Source organism: Hemitrygon akajei, chromosome 3 (assembly GCF_048418815.1).
Source record: "Hemitrygon akajei chromosome 3, sHemAka1.3, whole genome shotgun sequence".
Classification (NCBI taxonomy): domain Eukaryota; kingdom Metazoa; phylum Chordata; class Chondrichthyes; order Myliobatiformes; family Dasyatidae; genus Hemitrygon; species Hemitrygon akajei.
Window position 1 is genome coordinate 30969542 of NC_133126.1, and position 26239 is coordinate 30995780.

Sequence of the window (26239 nt, forward strand, 5' to 3'; positions counted from 1 at the left end):
GCCCCAACTTTGTTCACCATCTTCATTGCGACAATCATCCACGTTATCAAGGACGACCGACCCCCAGGAATCGAAATCATCTACAGAACATTTCAATCTTGCCAATCTCAAGTCCAAAAACAGGACATCTGCGGGTTCCCTCATCAAGTTCCAATACGCAGATGATAACAGTGTTGCAGCTCTTTCAGAAAACCACCTACAACAGATTCTGACTGCCTTCAACCGTGCATCACAAAACTTGGACTTACCATCAATTCCAAGAAGACTCAGATCATCTACCAATCGTCAACAACTGAGACAAATTGGATAGAACCATCAATTCAACTTGGCAAAATAACCCTGGAAAATGTGGACCACTTTCCGTATCTTGGAAGTCACCTTTCCTCCAATGTCGACCTTAATGATGACATCCAACATCACCTTAAATGCACTAGAACAGCTTTTGGATGTCTCTGAACAAGAGTCTTTCATGATTGTGACATCCGAACAGACACCAAAATGTTAGTGTACAAAGCCGTGGTGATCCCAACGCTCCTGTATGCATCAGAAACCTGGACAACATACCGACGACATCTGAAGGCACTTGAAAAGTTCCATCAACGTTGTCTTCAAAACACCTTAAATATCAGCTGGGAAGATAGAAGAACCAATATCAGTGGGCTAAATGAAGCAAAAACAACAAGCATTGAAGCCTACGTCATCAAGAACCAACAAAGATGGAGTGGTCATGTTGTTTGGATGAAAGACGAATGTCTGCCGGAACTAATCTTCTACTCCCAGCTTAAAGAAGGCAAATGTAAAAGAGGCGGACAACAGAAGAGATTCAAAGACGTCTTAAAAGCCAACATGAAGAAATGTAACCAACATCAACAATTGGGAAACCAATGCCAAGGATAGGAAACTCTGGCAAGCCATTATCCGAGAAGGAACAGCAACTTTCAAAGCCAACAGATGTGCAGAATTAGAAGAAAATAGAAGAAAATGGAAAGAGAGGCAGCAATAACCAAAGCCCGATCTGCTATCTGGAACTACCTGTCCTGAATGCAGAAGAACTTTCAAAGCCAAGATTGGACATAAGTCACTTTAGAGCCCATAAATAGATCAACAGAATGAAGACCATCATCCTTGACCTCGAGGGACTGCCACAATGGCAAATAATTCCAGATTCACCACTCTCTGGCTAAAGAAAATTCCCCCTCATCTCCTTTCTAAAAGTACTCCCTTCTATTTTGAGGCTGTGTCCTCTGGTCTTCAACTCTCCCACCATAGGAAACATCTTCTCCACATCCACTCTATCAAGGCCTTTCACCATTCAAAAGGTTTCAATGAGGTCATCCTACTTCTGAATTACAGTGAATACAGGCCCAGAGCCATCAAATGCTCTTCATATGATAAGCCATTCAATCTTGGAATCATTTTCATGAGTCTCCTTTGAACTCTCTCCAGTTTCAGCACATCCTTTCAAAGGGGCCCAAAACTGCTCACAAAACTCCACGTGAGGCCTCATCAGTGCTTTATAAAGTCTCAACATTATATCCTTGTTTTTATATTCTAGTCTTCTTGAAATAAATGCTAACATCACATTTGCCTTCCTTACTGCAGACTTAACCTGCATATTAACCTTTAGAGAATCGTGCACAAGGACTCCCAAGTCCCTTTGCACCTCATTTTGTACTTTCTCTCCATTTAGAAAGTAGTCAACCCTTTCATTTCTTCTACTAAAGTGCACGACCAAATACTTCCTGACACTATATTCCATCTGGCATCTTTTTGCCAATTCTCCTAATCTGTCTAAGCCTCTCTACTTCCGCAAAACTACCTTCCCCTCCACCTACTTTCATATACTCTGCAAACTTTGAAACAAAACCATCTATTCTATCTTCCAAATCATTGATATATAACATAAAAAGAATCAGTTCTAACACAGATCCCTGTGGAACACCACTAATCACATGCAGCCAACCAGAAAAGGCTTGCTTTATTCCCACTCTTTGCCTCCTGCCAATAAGCTACTGCCTTATCCATGCTAGAATCTTTCTTGTAATACCATGGGCTTTATAGCTTGTTAAGCAACCTCATGTGTGACACCTTGTCAAAGGCCTTCTGAAAATCCAAGTACACAACATCAACTGATTCTCCTTTGTCTATCCTGCTTGTTGTTTCTTCAAAGAATTCCAACAGATTTGTCAGGCAAGAGGTTCCCTTGAGGAAACCATGCTGACGACAGCCTATTTTGTCATGTGCTTCCAAGTACGCTGAGACCTCATCCTTGATAACTGACTCCAACATCTTACTAACTGACCTATAAATTCCTTTCTTCTGCCTCTCTACCTTCTTGGAGTGACATTTGCAATTTCCCAGTGTTCGGGAACCATTCCAGAATCTAGTGATTCTTGAAAGATCTAATGCCTCCACATTCTCTTCAGCCAGCAACCTTCATGACCGCTGACATCTGGAATTTCCACCATACTGCTAGAGTTTTCCACAGTGATGACTGATGCAAAATATTTATACAGTTTGTCCAGCATTTCCTTGTCTCCCATTACTACCTCTCCAGCATAATTTTCCAGCAGTCTGAGACCAACTCTCGCCTCTCTTTTACACATCTGAATAAACTTTTGGTATCGTCTTCAATATTATTGGCCAGCATACTTTTGTATTCCATCTTCACCTTCTTAATGGTGTTTTTAGCTGCCTTCTGTTAGTTTTTAAAAGCTTCTCAATCAACTAATTTCCCACAAACTTTTGATCTATTATACGCCCTCTCGTTGGCTTTGACATCTTTTGTTAGCCACGGTTGTGTTATCATTCCTTTAGAATACTTTTTCCTCTTGGGGATGTTTATATCCTGTGCCTTCTGAATTGCTTCCAGAATTGCTTATACACCGGAATTTACGGTAAGTGTTACAAAAATGAAGAATGAACAAATAAAAGACACGATCATCTTATACTAAAAACTAGCTCAAAGGTGACAAAAACAAGACATTGCAGAAATAAGAATATCCTATGAAATAGCCAGATTCAGTAGCATGACACCTGCTACAGAGAAACTTCTAGAAAAATAGATTCAGCTATACAATTACTGAAAAATTCACATATACAGTAAACATACCAACAAGCACAAACTACAAGAAAAATAACAATTTACACTTTAATCCAACAAACCCTATGATTTTCCAATCTCTCACCATTTAAAAAATTACTGTTTTTTCTGTTACGTGCAATGTGAATGACCTCGTTTTCTATGATGTTCCACCTACCGTGCACTTGGATACCTACTCAGCTTGTCAGTATCCTCCTGAAACTCAGTTACACACTTCTCCATACTCACCATCCCACCAAGATGAATTGCTTCTGAAAACTCGGAAATATACCGTCAGGTCCCCGCAGCCAAATCATTGTTATAGATTGTGAATCGTGAGGGCGCTGGCACTGATGCCTGTAATTTCCCACTAACCACTGCCTGCCAACCTGAAGTAGCTCAGGTTACTCCCATTCTGTTTACTGTTTGAAAACCAATTATTTGTCTACTTATGCCTTTATGTACTTATAAAAAACATTTGCAGTCCATTTTTATGTTTCTCTCCAGTCACAGGGTACCTTGGGTTTCTTTATCAAATTCTTGGTCTTTTTTTGCTGAGTTCTAAAATATTCCCAGTCCACTGGTATTTCTGGTCAGTTGTTAAGTTTCCTCCTCATATTTTGCACCATCCTTTACTTCCTTTGTTAGCTTAAATCTATTGTCTTGTGGAGGGAGAAAAGGGGCTTGTTGTGCTCTGTGTTGCTCTGCTGAAGTTTGTGGGCATGCTGTGTTGGCACCACAATGTGTGGTGATACTTGAGGGCTGTCTCCAGCACGTGCTTAGGGTGCAATGGTTGTTACCTGGGTTCAATTCCTGTCACTGTCTGTAAGGAATTTATATATTCTCCTCACAACCGTGTGGGTTTCCTCCAGGTGCTCTGATCTCCTCCCACATTCACATTTCAAAAACACATGGGTTAACAAGGGTTAGTTAGTAGGTTGTAGTGTGCTCTTTTGGCTCCATAAGCATGGCAACAGTTGCAGGCTTCCCCAGCACATATTCCAGTGTTAGTCATTGACGTAGATGACGCATTTCACTCTATGTTTCAATGTACGTTGACAATTAAAGCTAACCTTTAATCTTTAAGGATTCTGATACAACTGATTTTTGCTGGGCCATAGGTTCTTGCCCTTTCAGGTGTACGGTTGCAGCAGGAATAGAAAGTTCTACTCAATCTAAGTTAAACTCCAGGGAGCTTTTGTCAAAGTTATCTGTAATGTGCTGGGAAGAGCAAAGTTTGAGTTTGGGTTGGGGTCACATTCAGTCTTGTGTTTTACTGACCTGATCAATATTTAGTCGAAGGGGCATCAGTGTAATGCGGAGACAACATTCCTGAGGCATCCGAGTGGAATCGGGACTCACGTGCAGTGCCTTAATGGTCAGCTGAAAGAGAAATTATCAGAGGTCACCAAAACATATTCAGGTTTGATTATAAGGGGGCCTATGTGTGGTAAAATGAACCATATTCCCAATTTTAAAAGATGTCAGGATGATCTGGTCCTGGTAATTAAACAGTTGGTAGAATTTCAGTGGTGTTGATATTTTCTCTGACTGGGAATCCAGAACAAGGGAGCAAAAGCATAAAATGTGAACCAGACCAAACAGGTGCAGTATAGTAACACATAAAATTCTTGAGAAACTCAGCGGGTCAGGTAGCACCAATGAAGCCAATGGACAGTTGATGTTTTGGGCTGAGACCTTTCATCAGGACTGGTTGAAATATGATGTGCCAAACTCATAATAAAATATTACTCTGTTCAACATTACTGGAAGCAGCCATAGAGTTCCTTGCTGTTGATCCCTCCCTGTCCGCAATCAAAGGATTGGTTGAACAACCTGGCCTCGGACTCAGCCTCACCATGTTGGAATGAGCTTTTCTCGGTAGCTCTTTGCTGGAGTACAAGTATAGGAACTTGTTCATCTGAGAAGTTGCAAGGCGGTCTCGGATCTCAAGGTCCTGGACTATGAAGACTTGTCTTGAGATAGGACTCTCTGCCGAACCTGGATCCACAGGGTGGCCTGTCTGAGGATAAACTTCATGCTGAAATTTCACCTTTGGGAATAAAAAGAGACAACCTTGGTAAATGGTGATCTGGTTTATTATTGTCACAAGTACTGAACTAATTTGGCAAGGAGATGGGCATTGAGTGATAGGGCTAAGGATGGAGCAGTTGGTATGTAAGTGGATGCATTGAGGATGGTCAGGCAGATGATAGGGCAAAATTGCAGTTAGTGGGATGAGCTGGTGTAACATATAGGGGAAACTGAAAATGGTGATGAATACAGGCCTGAAGGTGTTATATTTGAAAGCACACAGTATATGGAATAAGGTAGATCTTGTAGTGCAGTTAGAGATTGGCATTATGGGCATCACTAAGTTGTGGCTGAAAGAAGATCATAGTTGGGAGGTAGAAGATACAGTCAGATAGATCAGTATTACAGTGTAGTAAAGGAAATTACAGAGGTATGAGAGAGAAGATAGCCAAATCTGATTGGAAGGGGATACTATCAGGAATGACAGCAGAACAGCAATGGCTGGAGTTTCCTGGGGCAAATCGGCAAGTGCAGGACAGAAAGATGCAGTATTCTAAAGGGAAGATGAGGCAACCATAACTGATAAGTGAAGTCAAAGTCAGCATAAATGCAAAGGAGTGGGCATGTAATATTGCAAAAATGATTGGAAGTTAGCAGACTGGGATCAAAGTAAGGCAACTAAAAAGCCACAGGGTGAAAAAAGATGAAATATGAAGGTAAGCTAGCCAATAATACAAAAGAGAATACCAAATGTTTTTTCAGTTATAGAATGAGTAAAAGAGAGGCAAGAGAGGATATTGGACCATTGGAAAATGGCGCTGGAGAGGTAGTAATGGAGGACAAAGTAGTGGTAGGCAAACTTAAGGAGTATTTTGTGTCAGTCTTCACAATAGCAGTATGCCAGAAATTTGAGAGTGTCAGGGTGCATAAGTAAACCTAGCTGTTATTACCAAGGAGGAGGTACTTGGGAAGCTGAAGGGGTAAAGATAGATAAAGCCACCTGGACCAGATGGAGTACACCTCAGGGTACTGAAAGAGGTAGCTGAAGAGATTGTGGAGGCTTTAGTAATGATCTTTCAGGAATCACCAGGTTCTGGAGTGGTTCCAAAGAACCGAAAAACTGCAAAAATGTCACTCCGCTCTTTGGTGGGGGGGGGGGGGGGGGGAAGAGAGAGAGAGAGACATAAGAAAGGAAATAATAGCTCAGTTAGCCTGACTTCAGTGGTTGGGAAGATGTTGATGTCCATTAAGGTTGACGTTTTTGGGGTATTTGGAGGCACATAATGAAATAGGCCAAAGTCCACATGGTTTCCTTGTGGAAGGGGAAATCTTGGCTAACAAAGCTGTTGGAATTATTTGAGGAAATAACAGGCAGGATTAACAAAGGACAGTCAGTGGATGTTGTTTACTTGGATTTTCAGAAGGCCTTTGATAAGGTGCTGCACTTGAGGCTGATTAACTACAGCCCAGAGTATTACAGGAAAGATACTAGCATGAATAGAAGAATAGCTGACTGGCAAGAGGCAAAGAGTGGGAATAATGGGGGCCGCTCCTGGTTGGCTGCTGGTGACTAATGGTGATCTGCAGGGTCAGTACTAGAATTGCTTCTTTTCACATATACGTCAACGATTTGGGTGATGGAATAGATGGTTTTGCGGCCAAGTTTGCAGACAATACAAATTGGTGGAGTGACAGGTAATGTTGAAGAAGCATGGAGTCTGCAGAAGAACTTAGACAGATTGGGAGAATGGGAAAAGATGTGGCAGATGTAATATAGTCTAGGGAAGTGCATGATCATGCACTTTGGCAGAACGAATAAAAGCATGGACTATTTTCTAAATGGGGAGAAAATTCAAAAAAGTCACAGGTGCGAAGGGACTTGAGTCTTTGTGCATGATTTCGTACAGGTTAACTTGCAGGTTGAGACAATGGTAAGGAAGGCTAATGCAATGTTAGCATTCATTTCGACAGGACTAGAACATAAGGCATAAGTCAGATCACACTGAGTATTGTGAGTAGCTTTGGGCCTCTTAGCTAAGAAAAGATCTAGTGGCCATGAAAAGGGGCTAGAGGTTTACAAGAATGATTGTGGGATTGAAAGGTTAACGAATGAGGAGCGTTTGATGGCTCTGGGCTTGTTCTTGCTGGAGTTTAGAAGAATGAGGGGGAATATTGAAAGGCCTAGATAGAGTGGATGTGGAGAGGATATTTCCTATAGTAGTTGAGTGTAGGACCAGAGGGTACAGCCTCAGAATAGAGGGTCGTCCATTTAGAACAGAGATGAAGAGGAATTTCTTTATCCAGAGGGTGTAGAATCTGTGGAACTCATTGTCATGGACTGTTGTGGAAGCTAAAGTCATGGAGCATATTTAAAGCAGAAGTTGATATGTTCTTGATCAATTCATTACAATGCATAGTGATAGAACATGGTAAAGCATAACAGAATACAGAATAACGTGTTACAGTTACAGAAAACTCATGTGGTCATGGGGAGAACATACAAAGAAGGGTTGGAAGATGCTCACAGGAGGACAGATCGAGGATGCTTCAGCTTCTCACCTTACTGAATTGAATCTCCATCAGGATGTCGTGGTTCCTTCCGGGTCCACCCTGAATGCGCCTGGTCGAACGGCTGTGTCGCGCAGAAGGCTGAGATGGGGAGCTTTGGGAAGAGCTGGAGCCACTTCTCGTGCTACAAAAACAGAAGCATAAAAATTAGCATCGATGCATTGCCAGGTTCAGGAACAGTTATTACCCTTCAACAATCAGGGCCATGAACCAGCATGGATAACTTCACTCATCTTATCCATGAATTGATTCCACAACCTATAGACTCACTTTCAAGAATTCTCTAACTAATGTTTTCCAATATTATTTATTTGTTTTTTGTATTTACACAATTTGTCTTTTTTTGCACATAGGTTGTTTGTCAGTCTTTGTGTTTAGTTTTTCAATGATTTTGTTGTACTTCTTTGTATCTACCATGAATGCCCACAAGAAAACAAATCTCAGGGTAGTATATGGTGACATAAATGTACTTTAACAATAAATTATAGTTAATAATAAATAAATTTATTTTGAACTCTGATATTCTGCCTTAATGAGTATTTTAATTGAAGAAACAGAAGAATATAATCTTAAAATACGTTTATCCCCAGCCAAATCAAAATGATCTCCCGTCCCCACTGATGATGCAAAGATCATTGCCAGAAACTCAGCAACCTCCTCCCTTGCCTCCCACAGTAGCCTGGGGTACATCTCATCCGGTCCTGGAGACTAATCCAACTTGGTGCTTTCCAAAAGCTCCAGCACATCCTCTTTTTCAATGTCTATATGCTCAAGCTTTTGAATCCACTGCAAGTCACCCCTACAATCGCCAAGATCCTTTTCCATAGTGAATACTGAAGCATTCATTAAGTACCTCAGCCATCTCCTCCAGTTCCATACACACTTTTCCAAAGTCACACTTGATTGGACCTATTCTCTCATGTCTTATCCTCTTGCTCTTCACATACTTGTAGAATGCCTTGGGGTTTTCTTTAATCCTGCTTGCCAAGGCCTTCTCAGGCCCCTTCATTCTTCAGCTCCTTCCTGCTACACTAATAATCTTCTAGATCTCTATCATCACCTCATTTTTTGAACCTTTTGTAAGCTTTTCTTTTCTTCTTGACTAGATTTACAATAGCCTTTGTACACCACGGTTCCTGTACCCTACCATCCTTTCTCTGTCTCGCTGGAACGTACCTATGCAGAATGCCACACAAATATCCCCTGAACATTTGCCACATTTCTGCCGTACATTTCCCTGAGAACATCTGTTCCCAATTTATGCTTCCAAGTTCCTGCCTGATAGCTTCATATTTCCCCTTACTCCAATTAAACGCTTTCCTAACTTGTCTGTTCCTAACCCTCTCCAATGCTATGGCAAAGAAGATAGAATTGTGATCACTATCTCCAAAATGCTCTCCCACTGAGAGATCTGACACCTACCCAGGTTCACTTCCCAATACCAGATCAAGTACAGCCTCTCCTCTTGTAGGCTTATCTACATATTGTGTCAGGAAACCTTCCTGAACACACCTAACAAACTCCACACCATCTAAATCCCTTGCTCTAGGGAGATGCCAATCAATATTTGGGAAATTAAAATCTCCCACCATGACAACCCTGTTATTATTACACCTTTCCAGAATCTGTCTCCCTACCTGCTCCTCGATGTCCCTGTTACTATTAGGTGGTCAATAAAAAACACCCAGTAAAGTTATTGACCCCTTCCTGTTCCTAACTTCTACCCATAGAGACCCAATAGACAATCCCTTCCTCCTTTTCTGCAGCCGTGACACTAACTCTGCTCAGCCGTGCCACTCCCCCACCTCTTTTGCCTCCCTCCCTGTCCTTTCTGAAACATCTAAAGCCTGGCACTTGAAGTAACCATTCCTGCCCCTGAGTCATCCACATCTCAGTAATGACCACATCATAGCTCCAAGTACTGATCCATGCTCTAAGCTCATCAGCTTTGTTCATGATGCTTCTTACTTTAAAATAGACACAACTCAAACCATCGGTTTTAGTGTATCCCTTCTCTATCACCTGCCTATCCTCCCTCTTGCACTATCTCCAAGCTTTCTCTATATGTGAGCCAACTGCCCCTTCCTCCGTCTCTTCAGTTAGGTTCCCACCCCCAAGCAATTCTAGTTTAAACTCTCCCAATAGCCTTAGCAAACCTCCCTGCCAGGATATCGGTTCCCCTTGGATTCAAGTGCAACCCGTCCTTTTTGTAAGGTCACACCTGCCCCAAAAGAGGTCCCAATGATCCAGAAATCTGAACCCCTGCCCCCACTCCAATCCCTCAGCCACACATTTATTCTCCACCTCACTCTATTCCTATACTCACTGTTGCATGGCACAGGCAGTAATCCCAAGATTATTGGCACCAGGGAGGCAAACAACCATCCATGTTTCCAGTTATAGTGGGTCAAAGTCAAAGGAAAATTTATCATCAATGTACACTACATATATATTTATTTTCTTGAAGGCATTTACAGGAAAATAAAGAAATGCAATCAAATTTACAAAAAAGACTACATAAACAAAGACTCACAAAGAGACTATTAATAACAAGAGAGCACAAATTTAGCTTCTTCCTCTCTGTTATCATATTTCTGAACAGTCCGTGATCCTTGTTCTCAACCTCATTAATTTCATTTTTTGCACTATTTTGTAATCTATAATAAATTTATATCTTTGCACTGTACTGCTGCCACAAAGTAACAACTTTCATGTCATATAAGACAGCGATAACAAAGCTGGCTCTGTTTCAGATTCTGAACTCAATCACAATTTGAGTCTCAGAATTTACTAACAATGTAAACAAGCTCAGTGATGAGAGTGGTGGTCGGAAACTCACGGTATACTTTTAACAGGGGAACGTGTGGTGACGGCTGTTCCGAAGTCCCTTCCTCCATACAGATGCCACACAACTGAGATCTCCTTCACCACATAGCGGACCTCTGGGATCGGGAGATGCACGGGTGCCTTGCCTTTGTCCACCTTCTTGACTGGCAACGTGAAATGTTCGTCTTTGATGAGAATGGGTCCAGGGATCAGCATCTTCACTACAGGTTCAGCCTCTCTCTGCTGAATAAGACACGTAACAATATCTTCAGATATCATCACCAGGCAGGACAAGGGCAACTTGCACATGGGAGCATCACCACCTGCAAGTACCTCTCCACATATCACCTTGACATGGAAATATTACTAGCTCTGTATATGGATCTGAATCCAAGAATTCTTTCTGCAGTTAGTTTGTAGGAATATATTCAGCACATGCACTACAGCAATTCAAGAAGATTCCACCATCATTTGTCTGGGGGGAATGGAGATGGTTATGAACTTTATTAGGAGCTTCCACATCCCAATAACAAAATATTAAAAATAAATAATAAATTGATAAAGAAATTGCGTAGCATGTGACCATCTAAGAATCTCTTAAATTTCCCTAACACCTCTACCACAACCCTTGGCAGTATGTTCCATGCACACACCATTCTCTGAAAAAATAATCCTATTGGTCATCATCCCCATTCCTTCCCTCCATTCACCATAAGAGTGCATCCTCTCATATTAGCCACTGCCACCCTGATTCGGAATAGTCCACCTATTGTGTCAGGAATCCTTTCTGCTCCATCTAAATCTAAATCTCTTGCACCAAGGATGTGCCAATATTAGGGACATCAAAGCCACCCATGACAACCACCTGTTATTTTTGCACCATTCCAAAACCTGCGTCCCAACCTGCTTATAGTGTCCCTGCTGCTATTTGGGGTTGGCTGTAGAATGTTGCCAATACAGTGGTTTAACCTATCAGTATGCTTAATGAGACCCCAACACCAACCCCCATTCCTATCCTTCTGAACATCAACAACAAGGCCAGAGACATGAAACCCTTCATTCTGGGATCATTCTTGTGAATCTACTCTGGACCCTCTCCAGGGCCAGCCCATCGTTAAATAAGAGGCTCAAAACTGCACACAATACTCTATGTGGTGTGATCAATAAATGCCTTTAAAAGGCTTAACAGTACATCCTTACTTCTATATATTCTTGTCCTCTTGAAATGAATGCTAACATTGCATTTGCCTTCCTTACCACCGACTCAGCTTGCAAGTTACCCTTTAGAGAATCTTGATCTACCTTGTACTTTATCGTTTACCCGTACTGCACTTTTTCTAGTAGCTTTTGCGCTTGTTATTCTTTTACCTTATTATAGCTCTATGCACTGAGTAGTAACTTCATTTGTATAAAGATTAGCTTTATTTGTCACATGAACATCAAAACATACAGTGAAATGCGTTGTTTGCGTTAAATCAAATCAATGAGGGTTGTGCTGGGCAGCCCAGAAGTGTCACCATGCTTCCAGTGTTAACAAAGCATACCCACCACTCACCCTAACCCTAATCGTACATCTTTGGAATGCGGGAGGAAACTGGAGCGCCTGGAGGAAACCCATGTGATCATGGGACAACATACAGTGGTTGGAATTGAACATTGATCTTATCACTGGCACGTAACCGTTATGCGACCATGCTACCCTGTACAAACAGTACGCAAGTCGAGCTTTTCACTGTATTTTGGTACATGCGACAATAATAAACCAAAACTAGGACTCACAAGTACATTTGCACTTCTGATCTCTGAATTGGCTCCTCTTTTAGAAAATAGTTTAATTGCTGGTTAGTTAATCCATAAGAGCGTTATGTCAGCTGACTGTAAAACCTGAACAAAGCTTTTCATTTGCTTCAGATTCCAGTAGCACCGTACCTTTACAACTCACCGTGACTGCAAGCTTTGGTGCATCTAGGATGCAGAAATCATCACTTTCGGGCTGCTCGCTGGGTAACGGGGTGTAGGCTGCATGATGCTCTGGAAGAACCATGGTGGAACTTGGGCTCTGCTCCTGGGAAGAACTTCCACTCTCATCGGGGAAGAGGAAAAGATCAGACTGTGCAGGCTCTCGCTCCCGGATGAGGTTTCTGTGAAGCCCTGAAGATAATGCATGGATGTAAGATGACTGATGTAACTGGCCATGGGGGGGGGGGGGGGGGGAACAAATGACCCCAAGACATTTAGGCTGAGACCCTTCATCTGTTCTCACCTATCACCTGCCAACCTGTACTCCTTCCCCTTTCCCCTGGTTTTATTCTGGTTTTCTTCCCCCTTCCTTTCCAGTTCTGATGTAGGGACCCGGCCTGAAGCATTGACTGTTTATTCCTCTCCATGGACGCTGCCTAACCTGCTGAATTCTTCCAGCATTTTGTTTGCAGGACACATAAATTAATTTCTCTTCTCAGCCAGAGGTCAAGTGCCTTCTTCTGAAGAAAAACAGAAAACACAAACATCACTCAGCCCATATTAAATGTAGAGTACAGCAGGTAGAACCCTGGAGGGGGTAAAAGGATAAAGACTGGGCAAGGAAAGCCCACTGTAGCATATGGATTTTAAGCTCCTTCCTGCCTTCCTCACCAATACAAAATGAGCTCTGGTATGACCTCACATCCCTGGGGCAGGAACATGACATCTGGAGCACCCTCCCACTGTCACAGTCACACAGGCTGGTTGTGTCCAAAGTTCCTGCAGCAACCATGGGTAATTTCAGCACCCACTGGCTGACAACATAAACTGCAGAGCACCAAGAGCTTGCCAGATACGTGCGCTGGGTAACTGGAATAATACATTGGAGGTTATTCACAAGTTAGTCAGTTCACAGCAAGTCTCTACAGCATTGGCTTGGCATAATCATAGTGTAATGCAACATGGAAACAAAACCCTCCAGCCCAACTCATCCAGACTGACTAAACTGTCTCCCCACTAGTCCTATTCCCCGAGTTTGGCCTGCACCCTTCCTATCCATCTACTTGTCCAAATGCCTTTTAAACATTGTAAAAGGCCTCTATTACAGCGGGACATTGATAGGATGCAAAACTGGGCTGAGAAGTGGCAGATGGAGTTCAATCTAGATAAGTGTGAAGTGGTTCATTTTGGTAGGTCAAATATGATGGCAGAATATAGTATTAATGGTAAGACTCTTGGCAGTGTGGAGGATCAGAGGGATCTTGGGGTCCGAGTCCATAGGACACTCAAAGCAGCTGCACAGGTTGACTCTGTGGTTAAGAAGGCGTACGGTGTATTGGCCTTCATCAATCGTGGAATTGAATTTAGGAGCCGAGAGGTAATGTTGCAGCTATATAGGACCCTGGTCAGACCCCACTTGGAGTACTGTGCTCAGTTCTGGTCGCCTTACTACAGGAAGGATGTGGAAGCCATAGAAAGGGTGCAGAGGAGATTTACAAGGATGTAGCCTGGATTGGGGAGCATGCCTTATGAAAACAGGTTGAGTGAACTTGGCCTTTTCTCCTTGGAGCGATGGAGGATGAGAGGTGATCTGATAGAGGTGTATAAGATGATGAGAGGCATTGATTATGTGGGTAGTCAGAGGCTTTTTCCTAGGGCTGAAATGGTTGCCACAAGAGGACACAGGTTTAAGGTGCTGGGGAGCAGGTACAGAGGAGATGTCAGGGGCAAGTTTTTTTTAAACGCAGAGAATGGTGAGTGCGTGGAATGGGCTGCCGGCAACGGTGGTGGAGGTGGATAAGATAGGGTCTTTTAAGAGACTCTTGGATAGGTACATGGAGCTTAGAAAAATAGAGGGCTATGGGTAAACCTAGTAATTTCTAAGGTAGAGACATGTTCGGCACAACTTTGTGGGCCGAAGGGCCTGTATTGTGCTGTAGGTTTCCTATGTTTCTATGTTATGTTACTTCCCCTGGCAGCTTGATCCACATATGCAACATCCTCTATGCGGGTAAACTTGCCCCTGAAGTTCCCTTTAAATTTTTCCACCATTATTTTATACATGCCAGTTTTAGACTTCCCTTCCCTGGGAAAAATACCACCACGAATAATATCATATGGTCTAAAATTATAGAACAAACTTTAACATTTTAGATGATACAAGACCAAAAGCTTGATTAATGATTAGGTGTAAAGAACATGTTGGACCTTAAAGGTTCAACAATCAACAATAAACCAATAGATATCAGAGATGACCTGGCATTGAGAAGCACAGAGGCCTTGGAAGGTTTTTGAGCTGCAGGATGTACAGATAGAAAGTTGCACGTTTTTAAAAAAATATTTTTATTTTGCATTGAATAGACTGCACAGAGTAAAAGGTACTCAAGCAGGTCAGCAGAATATCCAAAATAAATTTGAAATTTATTTCAAATTTCAGTATTTGCAGATTTTAAAAAATAATGAATTATTATTAAACCAGTGTCTACTCTTAGTAAAATGAGATAATATATCCTTGACCTCCTTTTATTGCTACACTGAATCTTCCTCTCACTCATTTAAAATTATATTTATTTTATTTAGAGATACACCATGATACAAGGCCCTTCTGGCTCAACAAGCCTACACTGTCCAATTACACCCATGTGGTCAAGTAACCTACTAACCCAAACGTCTGTGGAATCTGGTTAGAAACCGGAGCAGCTGGAAGAAACCCATGCAGTCACGGGGAGAATGTACAAATTCCTCACAGACAGCAGAGGATAGGGGTCGGTTGAGGCTTGGCAAGACAGATGTGGAACTGACATTTCTAATGACTGGTGTGCCAACAACCAGGTGTCAGAAAATCAAAACAAGGGATTAGCTATTCATCCAAGAGGTAATGAATCTTTGGGAATCTCTCTGCAATGGGCTTCTGAACGATTAGAGGTCGATGTACTTTAAAATATTAAATATATCAAGAGGCAATGAACTCGTGCAGGGAAGTGGAGCTGAAGTAAAACATCAGTCATGATCTAACTGCTCAGCTGAGCACGAAATGGGCCAAAAAGCTTCTCTTTCTAAAGTCATTGTATCTTTTCCCAAACGAGTTCACTGCCTGACATAAATTTTTAATAAATCTTTTTCTTCCCTTAATCCTTCAGGTGTTCTAACGCTCTGAGCTTATCCTCTGATTTCCTGACTGTGTTCACTGACCATTTGATTGTGGTGTGACAGGAGGGGAAGGAGGCGATGATGGTAGGACATCCATCTCCTCCATTGCATCGATCATGAGGTCCCGCAGCATCTTCTGCTCAGCCTCAGCAAGGCCTGACGTTCTGCAGGGAGTGCTGTCACCGGATCCAGCCTGAGAATAAAGAGAGTTATAACCAGTCCATCAGGTAACTTCAGACTAAAGGTTTCCAAAGCTGAGAGTTCCCTCTCTGTGTCACCTGTAGACTTATTATTAACCATATAACAATTACAGCACGGAAACAGGCCATCTCGGCCCTTCTAGTCCGTGCTGACGCTTGCACTCACCTAGTCCCACTGACCCGCACTCAGCCCATAACCCTCCATTCCTTTCCTGTCCATATACCTATCCAATACTTTAACTGACAATACCGAACCTGCCTCTACCACTTCTACTGGAAGCTCATTCCGCACAGCTACCACTCTCTGGGTAAAGAAATTCCCCCTCATGTTATCCTTAAACTTTTGCCCTCTAACTCTCAAATCATGTCCTCTTGTTTGAATCTCCCCTACTCTCAATGGAAAAAGCCTATCCACGACAACTCGATCTATCCCCCTCATTATTTTAAATACCTCTATCAAGTCCCCCCTCAACCTTCTACGCTCCAAAGAATAAACACCTAACTTGTTCAGCCTTTCCCTGTAACTTAGGTGCTGAAACCCAGGTAACATTCTAGTAAATCTTCTCTGTACTCTCTCGATTTTGTTGATATCTTTCCTATAATTCAGTGACCAGAACTGTACACAATACTCCAAATTCGGCTTTACCAATGCCTTGTACAATTTTAATATTACATCCCAACTCCTAAACACAATGCTCTGATTTATAAAGGCTAGCACACCAAAAGCTTTCTTCACCACCCTATCCACCTTCAGGGAACTATTCACCATTATTCCTAGATCACTCTGTTCTACTGCATTCTTCAATGCCTTACCATTTATGATCCTATTTGGATTATTCCTACCAAAATGCAGCAACTCACACTTATCAGCATTAAACCCCATCTGCCATCGTTCAGCCCACTCTTCTAACTGGCCTAAATCTCTCTGCAAGCTTTGAAAACCTACTTCATTATCCACAAAGCCACCTACCTTAGTATCATCTGCATACTTACTTATCCAATTTACCACCCCACCATACATTTAAAAATCATTTTGGCTTCTATGCTCCAAGTAGGGTGAGAGGAGGCTCCAGCACAAAATAGTTGGGCCAAATGTCTGATTTCTGTGCTGTTGATTCTAAATACTGTAAAAGTTGATCCAATAGTGCATTGTGTTACAAGGGTATCTGTGTCAAGATGCACTACACAAGGTTATTGAGAAAATGGGTTTTATGGAGTGTCTCAACCGAGGAAATGCCAGATCAAAGGGCTTAGTCAATGTCAGGCAGGGAAGTCAACAGTAAACACTAGATGAAGTGAGGATAATCAGGTATAATTCCAGTGCTAAATATTCATGAGTACCACAGACATAGTGAATAATACCAATATATTAGCCACAGTTAAGGAGGTTTACTACCAAGCCTGACATTACCAGCAGTGTGCCCAACCCAGGAGTACCGTAGATTCCGGATTTTAAGCCGCTACTTTTTTCCCACATTTTGAACAGCTTTGAACTTTGCGGCCAATAATCCGAAGCGGCTAATGCATGATTTTTTTCATGCCGCCTCGTAAACATTTTGCCTCGTAACAGTAGACCAATAAAATTGATGAGTAGTTCACAGAGGTCCAATGAAATTGTACGATAAATCAAGCGCACTTTCACAATTAAATTATTGTAAATCAGTCATTTGTACTCACCCTCATCAACATGGAAAACACTCGAAGCATTGTGCTGCCTACTTAGTTTAAACTATATTTGTTTTCTGTACTACATCGCGGGATGCTATGACGTCACACCCGGTTTCGTGGGAAAATGCCGGTTTGCGATGAAACGGGACGGAGGGAGGGAGCGCATTACGCGAGCGGCTTTGGATCGGAGCGAAAATGCTGCTTTTAAGTTAAAGGTGATCAATAACTTTTCCTGGTAGGCTGTAGTATATATATTTTTTACCAGTCGTTAGGAGATATTGGAATGTTGTTCAGTAAAGAAGTATACGCAACGTATTTAAAAGTAGCCGCGTTATGGGCACGGTTCGAAAAAAAGCATTTGCAATATGTATTTGTTTTTGTTACCATATGGATTTAATTAAAAGTTAAAAAATCCTCACGTGTAATATCTTTCTGTGTAAATATCTCATATTACAACGTGGGACACCTGCGGCCGAAAATCCGGTGCGGCCTAAAATCCGGTGCGTCCTTTACAATTAAAAAATTGATTTTATTTCTAAAATTAGAGCCAGCGGCTTTTAATCAGGTGCGCTCTGTAGTCCGGAATCTACGGTAATCTCAATCTCCATGTGTCAATCTTTCATTACCCGGCTCCTCTGTGCTGCGGCTCCAGGGGTTCCTTGGAACTTAGGAGGGGGATGCAGGTCTCCGTAACTTGCCACGTACTGGATAAGGTTCATGAGGGCAGCACAAGAATCAGAACACGTGCGGACGTGGATGACATCGCTGGAGCAGCAGAGCTCAAACCGAGGCTGCAGAGAGAAGTAAAGTTGAGTGCAACTATCTGAGCTGTATGTAAAATGGCAAGGTTCGCATGAGTAAACGGTCTCTCACCCGCTCTCCCTCCGACTTCTGCTTTGACGCAGTGATGCGGAACTCCAACAGCCCCATGTCCAGAACTCGTACGAAATCTAGAATAAATAGTTAATACCAGGGAAATAGCAAGTGTGATTAACGAAGTCCATTTTGCTGGCATGGACATTAATCTGTCACATAGCTTCTTTTCATTCCATATCAAAATCCACCTACACACCCCCAAATCCCTCTATAGAGGAAAGCTATTTTATTACAGAAAATTTATGAGGATGTTGCTGGAACTTGAGGCCCTGAGCTATGGGGAAAGGCTGAATAGGCTAGGACTTTATACCCTGGAGGACAGAAGAATGAGTGGAGATCTTACAGATATATACAGAATTATGAGTATAAATAGGATAAATGCAAGCAGGCTTTTTCCACTTAAGTTGGATTAAACTATAACTGGAGGTAGTGGGTTAAGAGTGAAAAGTGAAATGTTTAAGGGAAACACAAGGGGGAACTTCTTCACTCAGAGCATGATGAGAGAATGGAACGAGCTGCCAGTGGAAGTGATGGATGCGGAGTTGATTTCAACATTTAGGAGAAATTTGGGTACGTACATGGATGGGACGGATATGTAGGGCTAGGGTCCCGGTACAGCTACATGGTACTAGGCAGAATAACTTTTTAAAATCAAAATATACTTTATTCAAAAATAAAATTATTTACAATGAACCACTGAATGACATTCAATCCGTTACAGAGATTTCGAACACTTTCTGTACACTTCCACACTTTCAGCCACTCGGGTGGCACTATGTATAATAGTTTAGCACAGACTGATGAACAGAAGGGCCTGATTCTGTGCTGCAGTGTTCTATGACTCTATAACTCCGTATCACTTTAAGGATTAAGGTTCCCCTTCTTTCCCCAAGTTTCTAACTCTCAGTGTGACGTGGAGTCAGTATGGCTACGTGGGATGGAAGGGTTAGGTTGATCTTGGAGTAGATTCGTACAACATCGTGGTGCAAAGGACAAGTACTATGTTGCAATGTTCCATGTCCTGACGTTTGATGGGTAATGCAACCAGGTACTGACCTCTGCGTCTTTGGAGCAAAGGAGGATGAAAGATGACTTGATAGAGATGTACAAGATGATAAGAGGCATGGATAGAATGGACAGCCAGCGACTTTTCTTCCCCAGGACAGAAATTATTAATATGAGAGCATAATTTTAAGGTGATTGGTTGGAGGAAAGCATGAAGGAATTGTCAGTTTGTTTTTTCTTAAACATAGAGAATGGTGAGTGTGTGGTAGAGGCAGATGCATTAGGGACATTTAAGAGTCTCTTAGATATGCACATAGATGATAGAAAAATGTATTGCTATGAGGGAGGGAAGGACCAGACTGATATTAAAAGTGGGTTAAAAGGTCAGCACAATGTTGTGGGCCAAAGGGGCCGAATTGTGCTGTACTGTTCTATGTTGGTATTCATAGGAATGTAGGTGACCTTTTCGTATGAACCACCCTTTTGGTCAAGGCTTTTCTCTTGGGTACAAAGGAGGACTTGATAGAGGTGTACAGTAAGGCAAGTGGTATAGTTCTAGAGGATAGCCAGATACTTTTTCCCAGGGATGTAATGGCTTATACATGGGGGCATAACTTTAAGGTGTTTGGACACAAGTATAAGGGGATGTCAGGCAAGTTTTCTCTCTTAACACAGAGAGTAATGAGTGCGTGGATTGTGGTGCCAGAGGTTGTGACAAAGGCTGATAAATTCGGGACATTTAAGAGACCCTTTGATGACAAGTAAATGGGAGAGAAGGTTATACTGATGTTAGAGTCAGCAACATTGTTGTGTGATACACTCTTCTATATTCTGTATCCCTGGGAGCACCCAAATTCCAGTGACCCAACCTTTGGAGACACTAATCAGCCACTCCTTAACCAAACAGGAGGAGGAGCTTAGGAGAGACAATGGCGCCTAATGACGACCCCTTGGCCTGCATCTTCGGAAACAGCTCTATTTCTCTTTAAATTCTCTATTTTTCCCTTTCAGGGTTCTTTTGAAGACCCTGATCTGGAGTTACAAGCTGACTTCAGTTCTTTGCGGGAATGGAACCTGCTCTCGGGATTCCACGACTGGCCATTATTCAATATGCCAAGGATGTGGCCTAGGAGATTAGCTCACCTTTGGAGTTATGGGATCTCCTGGCCCTGGAGATGGGCGGACCGAAGGTCGATGCCTCTGCAGGAATTTCGTGTGTTGTGGGAGACAGAAGATCGAAAATAACAAGCTGGCTGCTGGCTGTGTGCCCAGAGACCCGAGTTCTTTGGGCACAGAGAATGCCCAAATGCAACGCGATAGACTTTTAACATCGTAAACCAGCGAGTTATTTATTATGTCTCCCCTCTCGCTGTAAAATGGGGACACCTCTTTTTCCTTTTTTAGGGGGAGAGAGAGAGAGCCTGTGGTATGTTGAATACCAGGTAAACAAGTAGTCTTTGGGGTACTGCAAGTCTGTGTCTTTGCTGCACGCTTGAGTGCTCGGTGGAGGGTGCCAATGCTTTTTATTTTGCTGGTGGGGGTGGGGATCGTTGCTTTGTTGCTGCTTACCCGTGGGAGCGAGAGCTGGGGGGGGGGGGGCTTTGGGGTTCTAACATTTAACTGTCATTCATTCTTTGGGGGCATTTCTAATTTTGTGAATGGTTGCAAAGAAAAAGTATTTCAAGATGTGCATTATATACATTTCTCTGACATTAAATGTACCTTTGAAATACAATTAAAGATCTCACCTTTCTTTAAATTTATCAGTGTATTATGACATTTCTCAGACAAGTACAATGCAGCGTCATCAATAATTATTCTGGAAGATAAAGGAGATTGATTATTACAGCAGTTAGTTGGTGGAAACATATAACAAACAGACACAATAACTGAAAGGGTCTCAGTCAGTACCTGAGTGTAGAGCAGTACTTGTCCAGGACAATGTTACTGGATATGGTGAAGGTTTCAACAGTCACCACTGCTCGAACAGGTAAATACAGTGGCCTAGAATTGAGACACAATCAATATAAAACAGTTCATGAGCATTTCCAAGTTCAAATCATTTCCTACAACTTTAATCAGTACATCTTCTCTTCTACCTCCAACAAACTGATACTAAAGCTATGCCTAACATCTACCCCTGCATTCTCAGCCAACCCTTTCATCTCAGTCATGTTGTTATAAACTTCAGACAATTTCTTGATATTCTACTAAAACTGTTCTTGACATCACTTTAGTTGCCTGTACTTGTCTGAACTAAGGAACAGGACAAAGACTTTGGTTAGCCAGGGTAGCACGGTAGCATAGCTGTTAGTGCAATGTTTTACCGCACCAGCAATCACCAGTCGGGGTTCAATTCAGGCATGCTATGTTGGCACTAGAAACAAGGCAACACATGCGGCTGCCCCCAGCATATCTTTGGGCTGTGTTCGACATTGATGCAGAACGACACTGTATGTTTTGATGTTTCAATGTACATATGACAAATAAATGACAATCTTTTGACCTGAGGACTGCTGAATGAATCAGTCTTCACTTTGGATAAACTTTTAAACAAGTGAATATGAATAAACATCAGGATGTGGGAACGGGTTCAGCTTACGTAGTTAGAATCAGGCTGTTCAAAAGCAAACCAGCCAGGAAATTATTCTGCATCTAACCTGTGCCGTCCCTGCCCGGGAGGACATCATATATATGATCGCAGAGGTTTATTTGAAATAGTGTATCAGCAAAGAGAAAACATTTTATTGTATCTAGCCAATACTACAGCTGTCTTGCATGTTTAAAGTGAGAGGGAGCTTTACTCTAACTTGTGTTATCCCTTCCCTGGGCAATGCAGAAGTCTGCATTCCCTTTAAATGTGCCATACATCACACATTGACTGCAAATCCATGGGTCGATACCCAGAGGTCAACTAAGTCCAGAGGACAACGCCAAAGGTCAAAGTCAGGAGGTAGAAAATCCGAAAAGTTGAAGACCTAAGTCAGTGAGTTTGGAGGTAGAGGCTGGAAGATCAAATCTGTATGAGACTGGAGTTTGAAGGCCCAGTTTCTGCAAGTCTGGGGTCAAGGACTGGAGGCCCGGAAGGGGCCTGAACTGGGGCAGGAGGGCAGTGTGTGTGAGAGAGTGAGAGGGCGGGAAAGAAGCTTGCTTGTGCAGTTCTGTGTTGTTCTGTTGAGCATTATGAGCATGCTAGTTTGGTGCTGGAATGCATGGTGACACTTGCTGGCTATTCCCAGCACATCACTGGGTGTGTTGCTTGCTAACACAATTGTACATTTTGATGTACTTGTGATAAATAAACTTGAATCTGCATCACTGAATCATCATGCATAATGAAACAAACGGGGAGAAATGTTCTGTTGAGGTGCTACTCACCTGTAATCCAGAGCACAGCTCCAGAGGTGTAGGTGGAACGTGGTTGCATTTGCTGGACGAGCATAGCCCAACACAGGTTCCTCAGCAATATTCATGAAATCCAGGATCTACACAAACATCAAGCAATTAATGGAAATCAGTAGCAAGCCCTGTACCTGGTGTTCCTGGTGCGGCCTCCTCTACATCAGTGAGACTCGATGTAGATAGGGGAATGCTTCATTCAGCAGCTGTGCTCCATCCCCCACAAAAGGCAGGATCTCTCAATGGCCACCTATTTCAATTCAACCTCCCATTCCTATACCAACACGCTTGTCCACAGACTCCTCTATTGCGGCAAAACTCTAGGATGAACACCTCATATTTCATCTGGGTAGCCTCCAACCTGGTGGCATTTTCCCGGTAATTTCCCTTCCCTCCCTCTTTTCTTTTGTTCCCCATTCCAGTTCCCCTCTCACTACTTTGAACTTTGAACGTCTTTTCTCACCTGCCCATCACCTCCCTCTGGATCCCTTCCTTCTCTCTGTTTTTCTTTGGTCCACTGTCCTTTCCTATCAGATTCCTTCTTCAGTCCTTCACCTTTTCTACCTACCACCTCCCAGCTTCTTATTCTCCTCTCGCCCCCCCCCCCCCCACCCTCCACCTCACTTGGTTTCACCTGTCACCTGCCAGTTTGTACTCCTTCTAGTCCCCCCACTGTCTTATTCTGGCTTCTTCCTCCTTCTTTCCGCTCCTGATGAATGGTCTCAACCCGAAAAGTCGGCTGCTGAGTTCCTCTAGCATTTTGATTGCATTGTTTAAGATTTCCAGCACTTGCAGAACCTCTTGTGAATACAAGTCAACATCATCGAACAATACCAATATTTCTATTCCTACAAAAGTTGTTTGTGAACCCCCTACCTGGATTTACAATAAACAACTGCAGATATCTGCATCAATATGTCCAGGAGGCAGAAATCTCACTACTGTTTGAAGTACCAAGAAACAGCGTCAGAGAGAGAGGCTTATTGCAATTTTAGACTCCCCTGCAGTTTACCCCTCCGGAGAGATGCAGGGTAGCAGACAAGTTTAATGGAGAGAATATTAGGTAGCAATTTAATTCTTAATCTTATATTCTGTTCTCAGCTAACTGCTCTGAGCTACAACGCAGACGCTTAACAGCTAGCTATTCTTGCTTGCCTGTGAGCTTTGAACAACGAGAAGAAAATTTTAGGAAGCTCAATCTTTTTCAGATCTGTACAAGAACTGAAACTATAGAAGTGAAATCAAGTATTACAATGAACAGTTTGGGGTTTCAAGTTCTGACTAAATGAATTCCCGCCCTGAGATCATGTTGTGTTCAATAATGATATACATTTATACAAAGTTTATATGAGCAAAATATTCCCAGAACATTAAAGGAAATAATAACCTGTGTTCAACTTCTAAGCTTTAGGAAACTTAAGAGCTGATACACATAGTGGGCAATAGCAGCAGCTGTGTCATTTTCAGAAACAATCCCTGCATAGGTACACAAGGAATAGCTGTCTAATCCACTCAAAACAACAGCCACTGTGTACAAACCCCAATACAACTGGTTCTATCTTTCTGAGCAGTACACCTCAAATGTAAACACTGATACTCAGCATTGATCGGGAACCTACATGAAACCTTGTGAAGGGATACAGACTGGCTAAGTAAATGGGCAGGAAGTTGACAGATGGAATACAATGTGGAGAAAATGTGAGGTTATGTGTGACACATGGATGAAAAAAAATGGAGGGAAGTTACAGAGGAGATTTACCAGGATACTGCATGGATTAGAGAGCATGTCTTATGATGATAGGTTAGCAAGATTTGGGGTGAAGGGGGATGAGTGTTGGCTTAATAGAGGTGCACAGGATGATAAGACATAGATCAAGTAGACAGCCAAAGATTTTTTCCCCAGGGTGGAAATGGCTAATACGATGGGGCATAATTTTAAGGTGTTTGAGTAAAGTATCGGGGGATGTTAGAGGTAAGCGCGCTTTTCTTTTTACACGGAGAGAAGTGGTGGAGACAGATACATCAGGGACATTTAAGAGACTCTCAGAAAGGCACATGGATGTTGGATGATAGAAAAATAGAGGGGTATGTGGGAGGGAAGGTTGGATTGATCTTGGAGTAGACTAAGAGTTAGCACATTGTGGCAGAAGAGCTTCCACAGTGTTGCACCGTTCTACAGGAGATGTTCGATATTTATCTGATTTGGAAGAAAGAGTACAAAAACATTCAAGGCAAAAGTTAAAAGATAGTTAAACTGGAAGAGTCAAAGAGTCTGGGGAGCAGGAGAGTGGTACTGATGCCAAGACTGGATCAGTCAGGACCTTATTAGATGGTGGAACAGGCTTGCGAGCCAACTTTTACTCGTTCATTATGTTCTTATATATTCTACCAACTGGTGATTGACAAGCAACCTACCTGCTCATGCCAGCTTTGCCCTGGCAATACATTGCGGTGCCGAAGAGTAGCTGCACGCAGACCGATAGCCATGAGAATCTCCTGGAACAATGAGGGGAAGTCATCAACATTTACAGAAAATTACCCACTTAAATAGCGAGCTCATGCTTTTTCAACCAGATATTGAATCATTATAATAGATTTGTTACGAATGAGGAGCAACTCTGATGGGCAGAAGGGTGCAAAGTCGCCCCCCCCCCCCCCACTTTTAGAGAATCGCAAAATCGCTATTATTTCGGGTCTGATACCAAGGAAATGAGACAGATAAACAGCTCATGTCAGTTAATGAGAGAGAGACAACACAGAAATACACAAAAGTGGAATGTCTCCTCCTAACAAAAGCGGAACGGAACCACTGATTACTACTATTGTCTCTTGGAGAAGGAATTGTGTATTGAGTACTGTTCTATTCATTGAAACCCCTCAGGGGGCAACCAGAGCGGTCTGGTTGATGGGTTGCATCATCCCAACCTGATTGACACCTGAGACCCCGTGAGTGGGGATAAAAGTAGGGTCTGGGGAAACACCCCTCAGACCCACCAGGAGAGACGCGATGAGACCGGTGGGGGCTTGTGTGTGTGTCCACCCTTGCCTGGGTGATGAGTCCTCCACGGAACGGTCTATCTAAAGGACGGAGGGGTCATACGTGAATGGCCACAACAACAACGCATCGACGGATCAAGATCATAAAAGGAAAGTCGGCAAGTCAATAGCTGTTACTCTCTCTCTCTCTCCAACAATTGCAACACAGTGATCAACAACTACCGCAGCCTGCATGAACTGAACTGAACTTTATATTTCCATCGGACAATTCATTATCCCCTAGACAACGATAGAGCTTATTTCTTATTATTATTATACCCGCACTTTTAGGTTTAGTATTGATGATGTATATTATCTGTATATTTGCATTGATATTATTTTTGTGTATTTTTACTATATAGTATAAAATACTATCATCAGACTTCAACGGATACTCCTATCTTTGCTGGTAAGATACCCAGTTACGGGGTTCGTA

At 42.5% G+C, this 26239-nt stretch overlaps 1 protein-coding gene across 4 annotated transcripts in view; it reads right to left on the minus strand.

Moving 5' to 3' along the window:
• LOC140724820 (autophagy-related protein 2 homolog B-like) overlaps positions 1 to 26239 on the minus strand; it is a 136235-nt gene that overhangs the window by 25976 nt on the left and 84020 nt on the right. For all 4 annotated transcript variants that reach the window (XM_073039470.1, XM_073039468.1, XM_073039469.1 and 1 more), the window contains 12 exons: positions 25183 to 25263; positions 22747 to 22853; positions 21280 to 21372; positions 21117 to 21187; positions 18361 to 18437; positions 18114 to 18278; positions 15662 to 15812; positions 12453 to 12661; positions 10524 to 10753; positions 7676 to 7808; positions 4941 to 5135; positions 4364 to 4465 (listed from right to left, as the gene is read on the minus strand). In XM_073039470.1, the coding sequence (XP_072895571.1) occupies positions 4364 to 4465; positions 4941 to 5135; positions 7676 to 7808; positions 10524 to 10753; positions 12453 to 12661; positions 15662 to 15812; positions 18114 to 18278; positions 18361 to 18437; positions 21117 to 21187; positions 21280 to 21372; positions 22747 to 22853; positions 25183 to 25263 (1614 nt within the window). The remainder of the gene's footprint in view (positions 1 to 4363; positions 4466 to 4940; positions 5136 to 7675; positions 7809 to 10523; positions 10754 to 12452; positions 12662 to 15661; positions 15813 to 18113; positions 18279 to 18360; positions 18438 to 21116; positions 21188 to 21279; positions 21373 to 22746; positions 22854 to 25182; positions 25264 to 26239) is intronic.